Source organism: Elgaria multicarinata, chromosome 3, assembly GCF_023053635.1.
Source record: "Elgaria multicarinata webbii isolate HBS135686 ecotype San Diego chromosome 3, rElgMul1.1.pri, whole genome shotgun sequence".
NCBI classification, from domain to species: Eukaryota; Metazoa; Chordata; class Lepidosauria; order Squamata; family Anguidae; genus Elgaria; species Elgaria multicarinata.
This window is the reverse complement of record NC_086173.1, coordinates 143,189,519-143,207,118: the sequence shown is the minus strand read 5'-3', so window position 1 is coordinate 143,207,118 and position 17,600 is coordinate 143,189,519. Positions and strand designations below refer to the sequence as shown.

General features: G+C 50.8%; 1 protein-coding gene across 1 annotated transcript in view; it reads left to right on the top strand.

The window, feature by feature from the left end:
* The window catches only part of LAMB2 (laminin subunit beta 2), a 66,288-nt gene that overhangs the window by 38,953 nt on the left and 9,735 nt on the right, over positions 1-17,600 (top strand). The window contains exons 18-29 of the mRNA XM_063122146.1: positions 496-639; positions 1,522-1,753; positions 3,120-3,283; positions 3,493-3,717; positions 4,533-4,750; positions 7,052-7,148; positions 8,624-8,996; positions 11,076-11,260; positions 12,086-12,327; positions 13,908-14,111; positions 14,334-14,478; positions 16,325-16,532. Coding sequence (XP_062978216.1) covers positions 496-639; positions 1,522-1,753; positions 3,120-3,283; positions 3,493-3,717; positions 4,533-4,750; positions 7,052-7,148; positions 8,624-8,996; positions 11,076-11,260; positions 12,086-12,327; positions 13,908-14,111; positions 14,334-14,478; positions 16,325-16,532 — 2,437 coding nt within the window. The remainder of the gene's footprint in view (positions 1-495; positions 640-1,521; positions 1,754-3,119; positions 3,284-3,492; positions 3,718-4,532; positions 4,751-7,051; positions 7,149-8,623; positions 8,997-11,075; positions 11,261-12,085; positions 12,328-13,907; positions 14,112-14,333; positions 14,479-16,324; positions 16,533-17,600) is intronic.

Genomic DNA, 17,600 nt, shown 5'->3' with positions numbered 1-17,600 from the left:
GGAACTATAAGGCAGGAGTTGGTGCACAGCCATTGTTTCAGCACTCCGTTCCTAGAACTGAAGGTTTTTAAGCCTGAGTCTTTGGGGCCTCACCCAGACTACTGCTGCAGGCCATCAGTGCCTCCTTTGTTCACAAGGAAGCCCTGTTCCTCAGGCAGGCACTTCTGCAGCTGGTCAAGTCTGAACCTTTAGGCGCCTGCTCTCCCTTGGGCTAGGTGGCCGCTCGGCATCCGCCTTCGAATCTAAGAGGGCGCTGACTATGCTTTGAGGGGAAGGGGCAGACCCCTATCTTCCCTGAGGGCTTGGAATCCCCCTGGTCGGTCTCAAGGACCCTCGACTCAGGTAACTCCTCCATGATGTTTGGCTCGGCAGAAGTTCTAGGTCATCCTCCGATGAGGAGTCCCTTGTAGGGGGCATGACAATAGCAAGAGGGTGCCATCTTCCCTTTTTTCTTTCCTTTTAATGCCTGCTACCCCCTTGCCCTTTTCTCACCAGCCTGCCGGTGCAATCCCCAAGGATCACTGAGCTCCGAATGCAACCCGGAAGGTGGGCAGTGCCAGTGCAAGCCTCACGTCATGGGCCGCCGCTGTGAACGCTGCTCGCCTGGCACCTTTGGCTTTGGGCCCGGCGGCTGCAAAGGTGAGAAAAATCCTGCCTCTGGCCGCCTCTGCCCTCTCAACGCCTGACTTCTTCATTTTCTTATTCAAGTATAGGCCAGGGCCTGCTCATCTACTGTCATGACTAGGCCTGTTCCCCTTAGGCTGGGGGAAGGAGTTTCAGCCAATCAATCTGGATCAGATTCTGAAGCAGAAGAGGCAACGCCAGAAACATACCAGCCTACACGGGAAGTGGGGGAGGTGATTCTCTCAGGCTTTTTCACCAGCTGGGGATGAACCTTCACCAGACCTTATCACTGAAAACGTTAACAACACACAGTCTGTGGGAAATCAGTATTCTTCAGAGGGGGAGGGCACTTCAGGGCTGGCTGATCCTAGAGTCTGCCTCAGACTCAAACGGGCGGAGCTAAAGGAAGGTGAGGGAAGGTCGGCCCAGTTAGCTTCTCGCTGGCTTCTTCAGAACCAGCGTCCTTGAAGTTAAAGCGTTCTGGGGAAAAGCTTTCACTTTTTCTTGAAAGAACAATTGTCTTGCTTAGTTTGCAGTTTTGCCTAGAGGAAAGTTCCTAGACTCTCTTCAGGTGGGAAGGGATGTTTATTGTCTGAATAAAGCATACAAATGACACCTGCTGAAATTCCCTTTTCTACACAACTGTTAAAGATACAGTAGTCCTGTCCTCCTTTCCATATGGTCACCCTAGATTCAATGTCGTTCCCCGCCTCGATCCAGAGGGAGAGGCGGGTAAGAAGTAAATTATTTATTTATTTATTTATTTACTGCCAGTACAGTTGGCTTCTATACATGGAATTGGGGCCTGGGGCAACCAGCATGCCCTTCACCTCAGGCAACAAAGTGTCTTGGGAGGGCCCTGGTATCGGCATGACCTTTTCTTCCCTCGCTTTGCAGCATGCCAGTGTAGCGGCGAAGGTTCCTTGAGCAGTTTCTGCAACAACTTCAATGGGCAGTGCCCGTGCCGGCCAGGCGCCTTTGGGCCCCGTTGCGACCACTGCCAGCCTGGCCACTGGGGTTTCCCAAACTGCCGCCCGTGCCAATGCAATGGGCGCTCGGAGGAATGTGAACCGCGGACGGGCAGCTGTTTACATTGCCGAGGCCAAACGGAAGGAGATCGATGCCAGAGGTGAGGGGAGAGCACTGGGCCATCCTGGGGCAGCGGAAGCAGGGGGGCACACAGTGTCTCAGCTGTGGGGTTTGAAAGCGAAGGCCTCGTGGTTCTACCTGAACCTGACCGTGACCCACAGCGGCTCACGTTAATGAATTGAGGTCCACACTGGTTGAACACTGGTTTCCAATGTTAATAGGATACTGCAAGACCAGGGTCTCTGGACAGCCTACAGTAAAACTAAAAACAGGTTCGAAATTCACACAATGAAACAAAAAGGACAATAGGACATAAAAACGGCACGACGAAATAGAGCACTGATAAAATAAATAACATGATCACTCTTAAAAGGCATTTTCCAGTTTCACTGTATGGTAATGACATTCTGTAACCCCTCACTTGCCCCCACCCTCAGACATCTGCCCCAAGGAAGCCCAGATTCTGTGACGTGAATAAATTATGCAAATCATGTATATTTGTATATATAATTTGCACAATTCTTTTCAAGGAGTTTCTTTCTGGGAAAAGGCATAGAGATCAGGGTTAGATGGATGGGAGTGTTAGGAAACAGGAGCCATGGAAGCCTAGCAGCGATTTCTGCAGGGCCTGATACTCTAATCCAAGTGTGGGCAACTTGTGGCCCTCCAGATGTTTTGGCCTACAACTTCCATGATCCCTCACCCTGAGCTAATGGGAGTTGTAGGACAGAACATCTGGAGGGCCACAAGTTGCCACTCCTACCCAAATCACTGGAAGACCTTCCTAGACCTATATTAGTGAAGTCTTTCTTTGGGCATCTTTACATTAAAGGGAAATCGCTTTGCTTACCCGGGGCGTTTGTGCTTCCTGCTTTTTGGCATGATTGTTATGGGCTTAAGTACACAGACAGAGAGTGACGACCCCATGATTTGAATCAAATATTTCCCCTCCATTCAGATCCATTCAGTTCCATTGAGACAACGTCATCTAATGGTGGAAGATCCCCTTTTTTCAGGTGTTACCATTTTAAAAGTGGTTCTTTTCATGATGGAATTTCCAACGGGTGCCATGGGAGATGTCCTGGTCGTTCATGACATCATTTAAAAGACCCACAAACTTTTGTGAGTGGTCAATCTTGAGCATGCAATAAATCACTCATTAGAGGAGCCCTTCATCAGATTCTAACCTGTTTTTCACACCCACAAGGACTAGAAACATGCATTGAAAATCAAGAAATTTAGAACTTTCAGGCATTCATTTGTATTCTGTGCCAGATGCTACATGCTGCTGCTTTTAATACAACAACACCACAAATACACATAATGCACAAACACAGAGTCCCTTTTATATCTTACAATGACTTACTGCAATGTGTTCATAATACCTTCTCCCCCCACATCTACAGCTGTGTTGCTGGATACTATGGGAACCCAGTGCTGGCCTCAGGTGGCCACTGCCGCCCCTGCCCCTGCCCAGAGGCACCTGGCTCTGGACGCCATTTTGCTGCTGCTTGCCACCAAGACAGCCGCTCTGGAACAGTCATGTGTAGCTGCCTCCCAGGCTATACAGGCAAGTCCATCTTTCTTCATGAGGGGTATCTCTTTGCACACCTGGTGGAGTCCGGACTAGGGCTTGGGGTGCAAGTGGAGGGATGAGGTTCTAGAAAACGCAAGGTGCGTCAGAAGGGTGTTTCAAGGCAGGGTGATGTCACACACAGTATGTGTGTGTGTGTGTTGTGGGAGGCCATCCCATCCAAATGACACCCTTGTTTTACGTAGGCCCGCGCTGTGATGAGTGTGCTCCTGGCTACTATGGTAACCCTTGGCAGGCCAGGGGGCGATGCCAGCCTTGTGCGTGTAACAACAACATTGACATGGCGGACCCAGCATCTTGTGATCGACGCACAGGCCAGTGCCTGCGATGCCGCTACCACACTGAGGGGGACCAGTGTCAGCACTGCCAAGCGGGCTATTATGGTGATGCCACCCGACGCACCTGCCACCGTGAGTATCTCCTTCTGGCCAGAACCCAGTGCCTGTTCCCCCTGTCACTCTTCCTAGCCCTGGCCCTCCATGTCCTTCTGTAAATTCAAGAATATCAATTTTACTGGCATTAAAAGTATTTATCTTTTGAAGGGTTGGAAGTAGCCTTAAAAATTGTCAAAGGCAGGGGTCCCCAATGTGACAACCACAGAGCCCAATGTGGTGCCCGTGGGCACCTGCAAAATGTTTTTTTATTATTATTATTTTAATATACATACGTGGATTTGTGTGAAATGCATGCCGCTTTCTAGAAATTCTACATAAGCTGTACAAAAGTGGACCAGATATCCAAATAAGCATCCAAATAAGTATCCCAGCCTAAGATCCATAGATGAGTCAAGGAGACGCCAAAGCAGTGATCCACCGATTAGGCATTTTTGTGGTGGTGCCGATAGCATGGTCTCAAATTCCCAAATGTGCCCATGGGTCCAAAACCGGTGAAGGCCACGGGCCAAGGTTTGCAGATTATTTTGTCAGCAATGTGGTCTGTTAAATTAGTGGGGCAGGTTAGTTAAGTCTTTTCATGTCTCATTTTTTTAAATTCTCATGCTCAAATTTTAACCAAACCGTTGATTAAAAATAAAATAATCTAAGTCATCCCTTTGAGTGGCCAGTAACAAGTGCGTAATAAAACACTCATCTGATGACGCTTATAGACTAAAAACATCTGGAGGGCCACAAAATTGGCCACCCTGGAATGCGTGCCTCTTTTTTTAACATGCGGTTTTCCGGAAGAAGCCGTGGCTGAGCGTAGCCTTTCTCTCCTTCATTTGCAGGCTGCTCCTGTAACTTCCTGGGCACAGTGCGCAGCGAGTGCCCGTCGCGGGACCAGTGCCAGTGTGAGCGCCACAGCGGGCAGTGCCGGTGCCTGCCCAATGTCCAAGGGCGGAACTGTGACCATTGTGCCCCCAACTTCTGGAACGCGGCCAGCGGCCAGGGCTGCCAGGCCTGTGACTGCCACCCCCAGTATGCCCTGAGCCCTGCTTGCAATCAGGTTAGGCCGAGGCTTTGCCACCATGCTCTGCGCTAGGTGAGGCAAGGTTACGTGCCGTCCTGGACACTGGAGGGATGGAGAGCGTCCCATGCTCAGGGGTGCTGAGAGCCAAGGGCTGTGTGTGCAGTGGTCAGCACGTGTTTCTAGGATCAGGGAAACCTTGATTCAAGCCTCCAATTAGCCATGATGATCACTGGTTGATCATGAGCCAGGCTCTCTTAGGCCAGGTCTACACCAAGCAGGATATAACACTTTGAAGGCGGTTTGAAAACGGCATATGGAACGTGTCCTGGGCTCCAACAGTTGTCAATACTTTTATAAACAGTTATAAAGCCGTAGTGTTGATCCTGCCTCAGTCTGTCCTGCCTCACAGGCTTGTTGTGAGGGTAATGTAGGGCTAGTGGGACGATGCAGGCCCACTGCCTTCAGCTCCGTAGAGGAAGGGTGGGATGGAAACGTAATAAATAACCGCACTGCTTGAAATACATGTAGGGGGTGGGGGGAGAGGAGGCAGAAACGCTACGTTCTGCCAAGACGCCAGGGCTCCTTGAGAGCTTTGTTCTCAAGGGTGCCACAGTAATAGGGTGCAGCGGACTGCCGGGGTCAAACAGCGCTTGCTGAGAAGCTTTTCTCTGTGCCAGTGTGGTTTCTGCACGCATTCTACCACTGTAGCTAAGGAGCTCTTCTGAGTTACTGTAGCACAGTGGCTCAGAGTCTGAGGCTGAGATCGTTCCAGCCAAGAAATTAAGAGGGCTTAGGCAAGCCACCCTTCTCTCAGCTTCAGATACCCCACCCTTTTTGCAGTACGGGATAATACAGTCACTGAACATAAGATAAGGTGACCCTATGAAAAGGAGGACAGGGCTCCTGTGTCTTTTAACAGTTGTACTGAAAAGGGAATTTCAGCAGGTGTCATTTGTATATATGGAGAACCTGGTGAAATTTCCTCTTCATTACAACAGTTAAAGCTGCAGGTGCCCTGCCCTCTTTTCAATCTGGTCACTCTAGTATAGCTCCTGCAGCTTTAACTGTTGTGATGAAGAGGAAATTTCACCAGGTGCGACATGACACCTGCTGAAATTCCCTTTTCTATGCAACTGTTAAAGATACAGGAGCCCTGTCCTCCTTTTCATAGGGTCACCCTAATAAGACCCATAGGAATTTTGAGGTGGACAAGTTTTCTCTTCAAATGCTGTTAGGGCATGCCTGAAGGAAGGGTAAAATCTTGGGTAGACATCTGGCAACCCGGGCATAAATTTTGTAGGACGCCATTTTGTTTGGGGCATATACACGCAGTAGCTAATACTGAATTTCGTAATATTCTGTTCTTGTCAGTATACCTATACTAAATACGACGTGTTTTTTAGATTCCTTATACAATTTCCTATTAGATAAGACTATTTTTAGTCCTCTAGTACCTTTCACTGTGGGTATTTTTACTATTTTGACTTTACTTTGCTAGTATTAACACCATTTTAAAAAAAATTGTTTAGTTATTTCCTGACAAAAGATATTTATATTTTGATGTACAAATATAATATAACAGCATTTGAAGAGAAAACTTGTCCACCTAAAAACTCCTACGGGTCTTATGGCCAGTGACTGGACAAGGGATAATAATACTTACCCACCTGAGAGTATATATTTAAAGCCATTTGAACAGCCGAAAGCACCATGTGTTGTTATCATCAATCATCTATTTATTTATTTATTTATTTATGTTAGGAGGGTGAAGTGTTTCACTTCCGCAGAGCATGCACAGAGTGCAAATAACGCAAGCTGAACCAGAGGATCCAGGTAGTAAATAAATGGTCCATTGAAGAAGGAAGACTCAGACACAGTAGCTTTTAACTACTTGTCTAAGTTTACTGTACAAGTATATACAGAGAACAATTCAGAATAACGCTCCAACAAAACTCCAGTAAACTCTCCACACTGATTCATTACCAATAACATATTTATACAGATGAGAACCAATCACAGTGTTCTCATGCAATGTGAACACTGGATTGCATCAGCTAGTTTGCTGTTCTGCCCAGATACCCTCCACCTGAGTATCCTGGCTTCTTGCCAAAGCCTTGAGATGAATATCCCAATTAACATTTCTTAGGTCCCTAGTTCCAGTAAAAACTTACACAGGCTAAAAACCTGACAATTTATTTATTCATTTATTCTTCCCAGGCTTCTCATCTGTGCCTTTGCACCTTGACAACAGACTTTAGAACTTACTTTGCCGTGCGGTGGTGTGCAAGGGCTTGCTTTTGGGGTGTTTCCAACTTCTTAACTCTGATTGTTTTCTAGTTCACAGGGCAATGCCAGTGTCGGCCAGGCTTTGGGGGCCGCACCTGCTCGGAATGCCAGGAGAACCACTGGGGGGAGCCCAGCCAGCAGTGCCGACGTGAGTACGGCTAGCGAGTGAGTGGAAGTGAAACCTTGGTTTGCAATCCTGTGCGAACACGGCGAGGGGGGGTTTGTTGGCGTGGTTAACAAACCACCCAGAACCTATGGGCTGTTTTAGGCTTCTGTGGGGGTTGTTAACTATGAGAAAAACCCACTCTCACCGGGTTTGCACAATATGGCAAGCCGGGGCAGAAATAGGCAACCTAATGGCTGTGACAAGCCACTGCGATTGTGCAAACCCGTCTTTGTGAACTTCTTTAGATTAAGGGGAAATCACATTTCCTTACCGGGACTTTGCTTCCTGTTTCTCTTGCGCAATCGTAATGGGGCTGCATTACACGGCCGGAGAGGGGCGACAATGTGGTCTATAATGGAAAACTTCCCCTCCTCTTGTTGCTCATAGCCCTGAATAGGACAGTGCCCTCTAGTGTAGCATGGTAGGAAATCCTGAGATATTTCAGCAGAATCGGGATATCACGGTTTGCTTGTTTGTAAACGGAATTACTAGGGGAAGGCGCAGGACACGTGCAAGAGCTTGACGACATCGTCAAAAGGGCCCGCAAACTTCCGTGAGTGGCCAGTCACGAGCGTGCCTTATTTCGTTCGTGTGACGAAGCCCTGTGTCTGCCCGAATTGAAACTGCAAACTTCTCTTTCTTTTCTCCTTCCACCAGCTGAAGGGTGTGACTGTTCCAAGCAGCTGGGAAGAGCTTTGCAGCCTGTCAGGGATTTAAGCCTTTTTTTTTTCCTTTTCCTTTTCTTTTTTTGCTAAGCGCCTGATCTTAGGTAAAGGGGTTGGGCAAAACCAGGACAATAGGGCTCAACTGCAGTCATCGAGACTGCCAAGCTTGTAACAATATGCTTAGAAGTGTGGTGAGGGCTGGTGAAACCTTAGAAGGAAAAGGAAAGAAAGGAACCTCTCGTGCAAGCACTGAGTCATCACTGACTCTTGGAGGGACGCCAGCTTTCGCTGACGTTTTCTTGGCAGGCCTTACAGCGGGGTGGTTTGCCGTTGCCTTCCCCGGCCATTATTACCTTTCCCCCAGCTAACTGGGTACTCATTTTACCGACCTCGGGAGGATGGAAGGCTCAGTCAACCCGAGCCGGCTGCCTGAAACCAGCTTCCACTGGGATCGAACTCAGGCTGTGGGGAGAGTTTCAGCTGCAGAAACTGCTGCTTTACCGCTCTGCTCCACACGAGGCCTATGAAACCTTAGAAGCCAGTTGTTATTTCAGGACAATCCCGCCTAAGATAAATGGCACACATGAGAAAATAGAGACTGTGGTGATTTAAATAGGCAGCGCTGGAGAGTCTGCCATAAGAAACTGGGTTCTGGGTTCAGATCAGCTCGTTCATGGATTTATTATTAGGCCAGGAGGCGTTATCTGCTCGGGGGCGCTGTGAGTGACATGCGGGGAGGGGGGGCGGCTAACTCACTCTCTCTCTTGCTCACTGCGTCTGTGTTGTGGGCAGCCTGTGACTGCGACCCACGTGGGATCGAGAAGCCGCAATGCCACCGTATCACGGGCCACTGCTCCTGTCGCCCGGGCATATCGGGCGTGCGCTGCGACCACTGCTCCCGCGGCTTTTCTGGCGAATATCCTGCCTGCCAGCCCTGCCATCAGTGCTTCGGGGACTGGGATCGCATCGTGCAGGACTTGGCCGCCCGCACCCGCAGCCTGGCCCAGCGGGCCCAGCAGCTCCACCAGACGGGCCTCACCGGGGCGTTCGAGGGCACCTTCCGCCGACTCCAGGACAAGCTGAGTGCCGTCCAGGCTGTTGTCAGTGCTCGCAATGCCAGCGCCAGCGCCATCACCCACCTCTTGCATGGCATGGATGAACTGCGGTGAGTGACGCGTGGTTGCCACACCTCCAAATGGACATTGGGGAATTGGGGAAAGCGCAGAAAAGGGCAACTAACACTTATTTATTAGGGATGTGCTCCGCTTCTCTTCGGTTCAGAGAAGCAGGAGCGAGGTGGCCGGAAAAGGCGGAGGCGAAGAGAGTCAGGGGGGCTGCGGATCGAGGCGAAGAGGATCGCCTCAATCCGGAGCTTTGCCTGAAGGTAAGTGGGGGGGAGGGGGAGTAATTGGCGCTGCGGGCACTGGCATCCATGTGGCGGCGGCGGCGGAAGCACCAGGTAAGGGAGCAGGGAGGAGGGACGCTTACTTTCCTCCGTCACGGGCTTCAATTGAGGCCCCGGTTGAAGCCAGAAGTGAAGGCCGAGGCCTCTTCTGGCTTCAACCGGGGCCTCAATTGAAGCCTGTGACGGAGGAAGGTAAGGGGGTGGGGGCCGGGGCGGGGGCCTGGCCTACCTGGCGCTGCCGGCACCGCCATCCATAAAAGAACGTTCTTCTTCACACAGCGCATAGTTAAACTATGACTTTCGCTACCACAAGATGTGGTGACGGCCACCAATTTGGATGGCTTTAAAAGGGGATTGGAGAAATTCCAGGAGGATGAGGCTTTTGATGGCTATTATCCTGAGGGCTCTATGCTACCTCTAGTATCAGGGGCAGTGTGCCTATGTACACCGGTGGTTGCAGAACATGGGCGGGAGGATATTGTTTCACTCATGTCCTGCTGGTGGGTTTCCTGTGGGCAGCTGGTTGGTCACTGGGTGGACAGAATGTGGGGCAAGATGGAGCCTTGGTCTGGTCCAGCAGGGCTCTTTTTCTGTTCATATGCCCTAATGCCACATAGACTGGTGTAGAGGAATGGCTAGGCTGGACCTCAGGAGCAGAGAGTGAGCAGGGGAAGCAGTTATTTCCTGGACTGGACCAGATGGATAACCTTTTTATGGGGAGGTGCCATTATTCAGTGGTAAGCACTGGTATAAAATCACTTCCTGTGTCTTAACCTATGAGCAATTGGTTAGATCTGTCTTCCCTAACTTGATGCATGCCAGATGTGTTGTACTACAACTTCCATCATCTGTAATTGGATGCAATGGGATGGGTTTTTTTTTTTTTTTTAAAGCAATGATCTGCTAGGAAAGTAAAAGGACACACACACACACACCCCTCCAGAAGGGATTTGGGAGTGGCAGATCATGTGCACCTTAATGCTCCCTGACACTTTGAGTTTCTCATTTTGGGTTGTTCCTTAAGATTTCTTCAATCAGCTGCCAGCCTGAAAAAATGATCTTTTAAAAAGGATTCAATAAATCCCTCATGATATGGTCTAGCAATAGCTATCAGCTCTCTAAAATGAAGGTGGAACCTCCAGGCTGGTGCGCTGCTATTTTGCCCTCCTGGCCTGCAACGATCCCTCACTATCGGCTGTGCTGGATAAGGGCTGATGGGAGCCGTAAACCCCAGCATCAGAAGGCCCACAAGCTGTCTGTCCCTGTTTCCCCAGAAGTTTGTCTAAATGCCCTGTTTACCCCGTGGTCACTGTGCAGTGGCGCTGCGTCGGTTGCACGGCGCGTTTCCCCGAAGCTGCGCACTAAAAAAAGTTGCGCGCTTACCATGACTTTTCCATTTGTTGCAAGGTCACCACTGTCCTTTTTCTGTGTGTTGGTGGCGATTTCACTTCGAGTTCACGCTGGGGTGGGGGAAGATCGCGGCCACTGACTAGTCGCCAGAAGTGCGGGCAAGCCCGGTGAGCCAGATGGCTGCCGGAAAGCCCGTGCCACTCGTCCCTCCTGCTGTGGGGATTTCCCACCCCCACCATGCAGCTCTGATCCTGTGAGTTTTCGCCAGGAAGGAGCGGCAAAGCAACGTGGTGAAGACGCCCCACCCCACCCCAGGAAATGCCAGGGATTGAGCCTGGACCTTCAGCTTGCAAAACAGCTGCTCTCTACGACTGAGCTGCAGTCCCTCTCGTGACCAATTCAAGGTGGCAGCCCTAGCAGCCATCGGCCTGGGCCTTTCCCCAAGGGAGAGGAGCGCGCTTCATTGCGCCTTCTTGTTCGTATCGTCAGGCAGGAGATAGCCGATGTGACGGAAACACTGACCCGCCTGGAGGGGATGCTGACAGCCACCCAAGACAAGAACTTCAATGCCAACCATGCCTTAGGCACGCTGGAGCGTGCCGCTCGGGGCCTCAACCTCAGCCTGGCAGACCTGGCCCGCCAGCTGGATGCACTCATCAATGCCAATGTGTTGGGTAAGTGTCCAAAGTATTGCTTCACCCAGAGGGCAGAGCCGCTCGGAAAGCCTGTCTCAGTTATCCCCTTTATTGATTCCGTTTTCTGCCGAGGACCTCAGGCTAACGTTTATAGTTACTCTCCCTTTCCAGAGAGAGAGAGACTCAGTTTGCATGTCACAGCCAATTCCTGGATTGCTTAACCCAGAAATTGGCAGGGCATGTGGGCTGCCTCTCATCTGTTTGCCACTTCTGCTTTCAACTGACAACCCAGTTACTGGGTTGTTTTGTGATGCCTGAACCTTGAAAACTCTGGGCTGTTGAAGGGTTAAACAACCCAGAGTTAACCCAGCAACAAACCATGTGTTAACTCCGGTCTGCTATCTCTCAAATTTGGAACCAAAATCCACCCACACCACCCTGTGATATGGAGATAAAAACAATGGCCTACCTTACAGGGTTCTTCTAAAGCTTGCTAAAATAGTATTTAAAGATAAATGGCACTTTGTAATGCTAAAAGCGCTGCAGTAATGATTCTAAGTATTTATGATAGACTTCCGCAACCTGGCATCCTCCCGATGTGTTGGACTACAACTCCCAGAACCCTTCAGCCGGCCCTGTTGGCAACCGCATTCTGCATTGCCTTCTTCACTCTGCTCTCCTCTCTCAAATCCAGCTCCTGTTCATTAGTTTTACAAGCAAGGGCAAGAGGTGATTTTGGAATCAGACTGGTCGCTTGTGAGTGGGGATTCCCTCAGGCCTAGTAGAAGAGATATCCAGAGGTTTTTCGGCCCAGCACAGGCCTCTTGATGCTCCAGTGTTAAATCACCTTTTCATCCTGGGCAGGTGCTTATGACAGCGTCCGCCAGTCCTTCGTGCAGTCGCGCGAAGCTGAGCACCGAGCCAACGCCTCCGCCTTGGCTGTGCCTAGCCCTGTCAGCCAGTCAGCCGCTTCCCGGCGTCGCACCGAGCATCTGATGACAGTACGGAGAGACACTTTCAATAGGCAGAACGCGGCCAACAGGCAAGGCCTGACGGACCTATCAAGACGCGTCGGAGGGCTGAGCCTGCACCAGATCAATGAGAAGGTGGGTCTGGTGGCCTTGGGGGGAAGCCCCAAGCCAGTGTGGAAAGTGGAGGACTATGGGGAAACATGGGCCATTGGGGGCAAAATGCCTGAGGACTCAAAATCGTCTGGGGGCCCGAGAGAGGCCTGCGTATGTCAGTGAAGCTTTGCCTGGATAAGGCAAGAGTAATGAAGTCAAAGCAGAGCAGCCTTCCCCGACCTAGATGTTTTGGACATGGACTTCCAGCAGCCCCAGCAGCACGGTGAAGGTCAGGAATCCTGGAAGTTTATTTATTTATTTTATTTATTTAAAACGTTTCTTGACCTCCTTTCACGGCAGAAGCAGGAAGTTGTATTCTAAGACATCTGGAGGGCATCAGGTTGGGGAAGCCTGAAGTATAGAATCATAGAATAGCAGAGTTGGAAGGGGCCTACAAGGCCATTGAGTCCAACCCCCTGCTCAATGCAGGAATCCACCCTAAAGCATCCCTGACAGATGGTTGTCCAGCTGCCTCTTGAATGCCTCTAGGGTGGGAGAGCCCACAACCTCACCAGGCAACTGATTCCATTGTCGTACTGCTCTAACAGTCAGGAAGTTTTTCCTGATGTCCAGCTGGAATCTGGCTTCCTTTAACTTGAGTCCATTATTCTGTGTCCTGCACTCTGGGAGGATCGAGAAGAGATCCTGGTCCTCCTCTGTGTGATAACCTTTTAAGTATTTGAAGAGGGCTCTCATGTCTCCCCTCAATCTTCTCTTCTCCAGGCTAAACAGGCCCAGTTCTTTCAGTCTCTCTTCATAGGGCTTTGTTTCCAGACCCCTGATCATCCTGGTTGCCCTCCTCTGAACACACTCCAGCTTGTCTGCGTCCTTCTTGAATTGTGGAGCCCAGAACTGGACGCAATACTCTAGATGAGGCCTAACCAGGGCCGAATAGAGAGGAACCAGTACCTCATGCGATTTGGAAGCTATACTTCTATTAATGCAGCCCAAAATATTGCAGCCCAATATTGGCCTTTCTTGCAGCCATATCGCACTGTTGGCTCATATTCAGCTTGCGATCTACAACAATTCCAAGATCTTTCTCATTTGTAGTATTGCTGAGCCAAGTGTCCCCCATCTTGTAATTGTGCATTTGGTTTCTATTTCCTAAATGCAGAACTTGGCATTTATCCTTATTAAATTTCATTCTGTTGTTTTCAGAATGAAAACACATTCTGTAATTAGCCAGAATGGGCCACTTGTAGCCCTTTGCTTTGGCCTAAAACTCCCAACAACATCCCTCGCTATTGGCTGGGCCAGCTAGGCCAGAACATCTGGAAGGCTGCTATTTGCGCCCCCCTGATGCAAGCAGTCAGTCCTGGTTGAGAGGAAGGACAAGGCCAACTTGAGATGGGTGGGGATTGGGGGACAGGTGCCCCTCCAGATGTCCTTGGACTACAACTCCCATCATCTCTTACCATAGCCTCTGCTGGCTGGGGCAGATAGGAGTTGCAGTAGCTGCAACAGCATCTGGAGTATAGCGAGGCAGTCTTGGAGAGCATCGCGGGGAGTTAAGGGGCGAGGGCAGCTTCCGCGCTGATCACGCCTGCTCCCTCTCCTAGGTGTGTGGGGCCCCGGGGGACGCCCCCTGCTCCAGCAGCCCCTGTGGAGGGGCCGGTTGCCGCGACGAAGACGGCAGGCGCCACTGCGGGGGCCTCAACTGCAATGGGGCTGTGGCCACCGCCGACAATGCGCTGGACCGAGCGCGCCACGCCGAAGGGGAGCTACGCCGTGCCGTGGCTGACGTGGATCTCCTGCTGCGCCAGGTAAGTGTTGGGGAGAACAGAGGAGTCGATTATTTGAGTAGGGCGGGGCTTGGGAGGCCGCCGGAAGGCCTGCATGGGACATAGCTCTGCCTGCTGCCTGCTCTTGGCATTGCTGCTCTGTCTTTATTCCGGGAATGAATGAAGGAAATCGGAGTTCCCTGCATGCCTGTGTGTTTGCTGCCCCCTACTGGCTGATCAGGGGATCTGGCGTGTTTCTGGCAGGTGGCCGATGCTAAGGCCCGGGCTGGAGAGGCAAAGCGGAGAGCGCAGGTGGCTTTGGACAATGCCAATGCCACCAAGGCCCGGCTGGAGCGCTCCAACAAGGAGCTGCGGGACCTCATCCAGCAAATCAAAGGATTCCTGAATCGTAAGTGCGAGATCACACCGTCCTCTTTCCATCCCGTATTCACTATGTTTTATTTATTAAATGTGTATCATAAGAACATAAAAGAGCCCTGCTGGGTCAGACCAAGGGTCCATCTAGTCCTGCATCCTGTTCACACAGCAGCCAACCAGGTGCCCACGGGAAGCCCATAAGCAGGGCATGAGTGCATCAGCACCCTCTCACCCATGTTCCCCAGCCACTCGGGAATACACTGCCCTCATTCCCCACCCCCACCTCGCAAGACAGTGTGCCTCTCAGTACCAGCTGCTGAGGAACACGAGCAGGAGATTGCTGTTGTACCCCTGTGCTACCCGTGGGCTTCCCAGAGGCATGTGGTTGGCCACTGTGCCTAGATCTCGGTGGTATTCCACAGGCTGAGGTCCCTGCCAGCTACTTGAGCGCTAATGCATTTCACCAGCATAGCCCAACAGCCTGAATAAACTTACCTGACCTTTTAAAAGCCAACCTAACTAGGGGCTTTTACACCCATTAGGAATTCTTCTAAGAATACCTTTTTCTTTTTCTTTTTTTGGTACTGTTCAGAAACTCTTTTTATCCAGAGGCGGATTGTGTGTAGTAAAGCGATGTGAAAACTTCCCAGAGTTCTCCTCTCCTCTGCTTTCTAAAGCAGGAAGAGTCTTTTTCACTATAATGGGATTGGCATTGCAGGAATGGGTAAATACTAGGCCCTAATGGGGGTACCATGGCTCCTTCCCCCCCCCCACCCCCTTCCTTTCATTTGAAGATTTTTTTTTCTCTGCTTCTCAGCAAAGCTCCCAAAGCAGATCACATGTTTAAAATTATAATTCCTCTCTTGGTGATAGAAAGCATGTTTAAGATTTGTTAAGCCGCAGCAGATAGCCTGATTTGTGGGGAATAGCAACATAGAAACTCCCTTATACAGAGTCAGACCCTTGGTCCATCTAGCCTAGTTATGTGGACACTGACTGGCAGCAATGGCTCTCCAGGGTCTCAGCCAGGAGTTTCTTCAGCCCTACCTGGCCCCCACAAGGCGCCTTGCACCCGCACTTGCGTTCCTTCCCGGCATCTGCACGGGAAAGAAGGCAAGTGCGAATTTTCCAGCTCCATGCCTCTGGAGAAGTAAAAAAAATTAAAATGGTGGGGTGAGGTGAGGAGAGGAATGGGGCCGTTCCTCCCCCCCTTTTTTTTAAATTTTAAAATCTGTACCTGCGGAGCTCTGTACATACAAATAATAATAATAAAAATGGGGGGGAGAGGAACGAGGCAACCAGAGGAGGACGCGAGAGGGACTGGGCGAACCACGTCCCCTCCCTCTGGCTGCCCGTTCCTCCCCACCCACCCCCATTTCTTTTTATTTTTATAATCTGTATCTGAAGAGCTCCGCAGATATAGATAATAAAGTAAAAAAGGGGGGGGGGAGGAACTGCCGGCTCCTCTCCACCCCCCATTTTAATTTTGTTTAAAATTAGGGGGCGTCATGGGCCCCGCTGCCAAAAAAGCCAGGGTAAGTGCCCGACTTTTTTGGAGCGGAGTTTCCAGGGTTTGCCCCCAGATGGCTTCGCAATGGCGGCTGCGTCATGTAGATAACGTGCTGCTATTGTGCAGCCACCCCGGGGCAAAACCTTCGTGTAGACGTGCCCCTGGAGATGCCGGGGATTGAACCAGGGGTGTCGTGCATGCCAAGCCAGCGCTCTGCCGCTGTGTCGTGACCCCGAGCTACAGAGATGAGAGAAGAGGGGAGCAGAAGGCAGAGGCACATTGAAGATGAGGCCTTGCAGACTGCAAGCAGGGGTGCCGCCATTTTACCCATTCACGGTACTAATTGACCCCCCCCTCCTTCGCCCAGTCGAGGGGGCTGATCCTGACAGCATTGCCCTGGTGGCCTCCCGCGTGCTGGAACTCTCCATCCCAGCATCCCCTGCACAAATCCACCATCTCGCCGAGGAGATCAAGCAGCGCGTCAGCAGCTTGGCCAATGTGGACGCCATCTTGGACCAAACAGCAGGAGACGTGCGGGTGGCAGGAGAGCTGCTGCAGGATGCGCGGCGGGCCAAGTGAGTATGGGAGGCGGTGGCGGAGCAGAGCCAGGGCTTCCCAGGGAGGCGGCGGCGCCACGCTGCCGTCATCTGCCACCCCCCCACTCCGGTTTCCCTATGAACCTAGCTGCAATTCTCGCCCTAAAACGTATTGTTTCCTGTTGTCATGCAAAGCGTTTTGAGGTGACTCGGCCTTCAGTAAGCAATTAAGATCCATTTGTTGTTTATTCGTTCAGTCGCTTTCGACTCTTCGTGACTTCATGGACCAGCCCACGCCAGAGCTTTCTGTCGGCCGTTGCTCCCCCTAGCTCCCCCAAGGTCAAGTCTGTCACGTCCAGAATATCATCCATCCATCTTGCCCTTGGTCGGCCCCTCTTCCTTTTGCCTTCCACTTTCCCTAGCATCAGCCTCTTCTCCAGGGTATCCTGTCTTCTCATTATGTGGCCAAAGTACTTCAGTTTTGCCTTTAATACCATTCCCTCAAGTGAGCAGTCTGGCTTTATTTCCTGGAGTATGGACTGGTTTGATCTTCTTGCAGTCCAAGGCACTCTCAGAATTTTCCTCCAACACCACAGTTCAAAAGCATCTATCTTCCTTCGCTCAGCTTTCCTTATGGTCCAGCTCTCGCAGCCATAGGTTACTACGGGGAATACCATTGCTTTAACTATGCGGACCTTTGTTGTCAGTGTGGTGTCTCTGCTCTTAACTATTTTATCAAGATTTGTCATTGCTCTCCTCCCAAGAAGTAAACGTCTTCTGATTTTCCTCCAACACCACAGTTCAAAAGCATCTATCTTCCTTCGCTCAGCTTTCCTTATGGGCAGAGATGAAAACTGCTAGGTCTGTTTTTTATATATATGGGTCAACAAAACCGCTTGGATTTTTGGAATCTCTTTGGCAGCTTGCCTGTGGGGACTGTCACGGTGAGTGCCTGCGCTTCAAAATATAATACTACACAACTGGTGAGAGGCGGTGGGGTTGGGAGCGAGGAGGATGTGGCCACTCGGACCTAGGGAAAAGGCAGTGGGGGTCAAAACTGTTGCCCCCCAATCCATCTTAAAAAGAACACAAGAAAAGCCCTGCTTG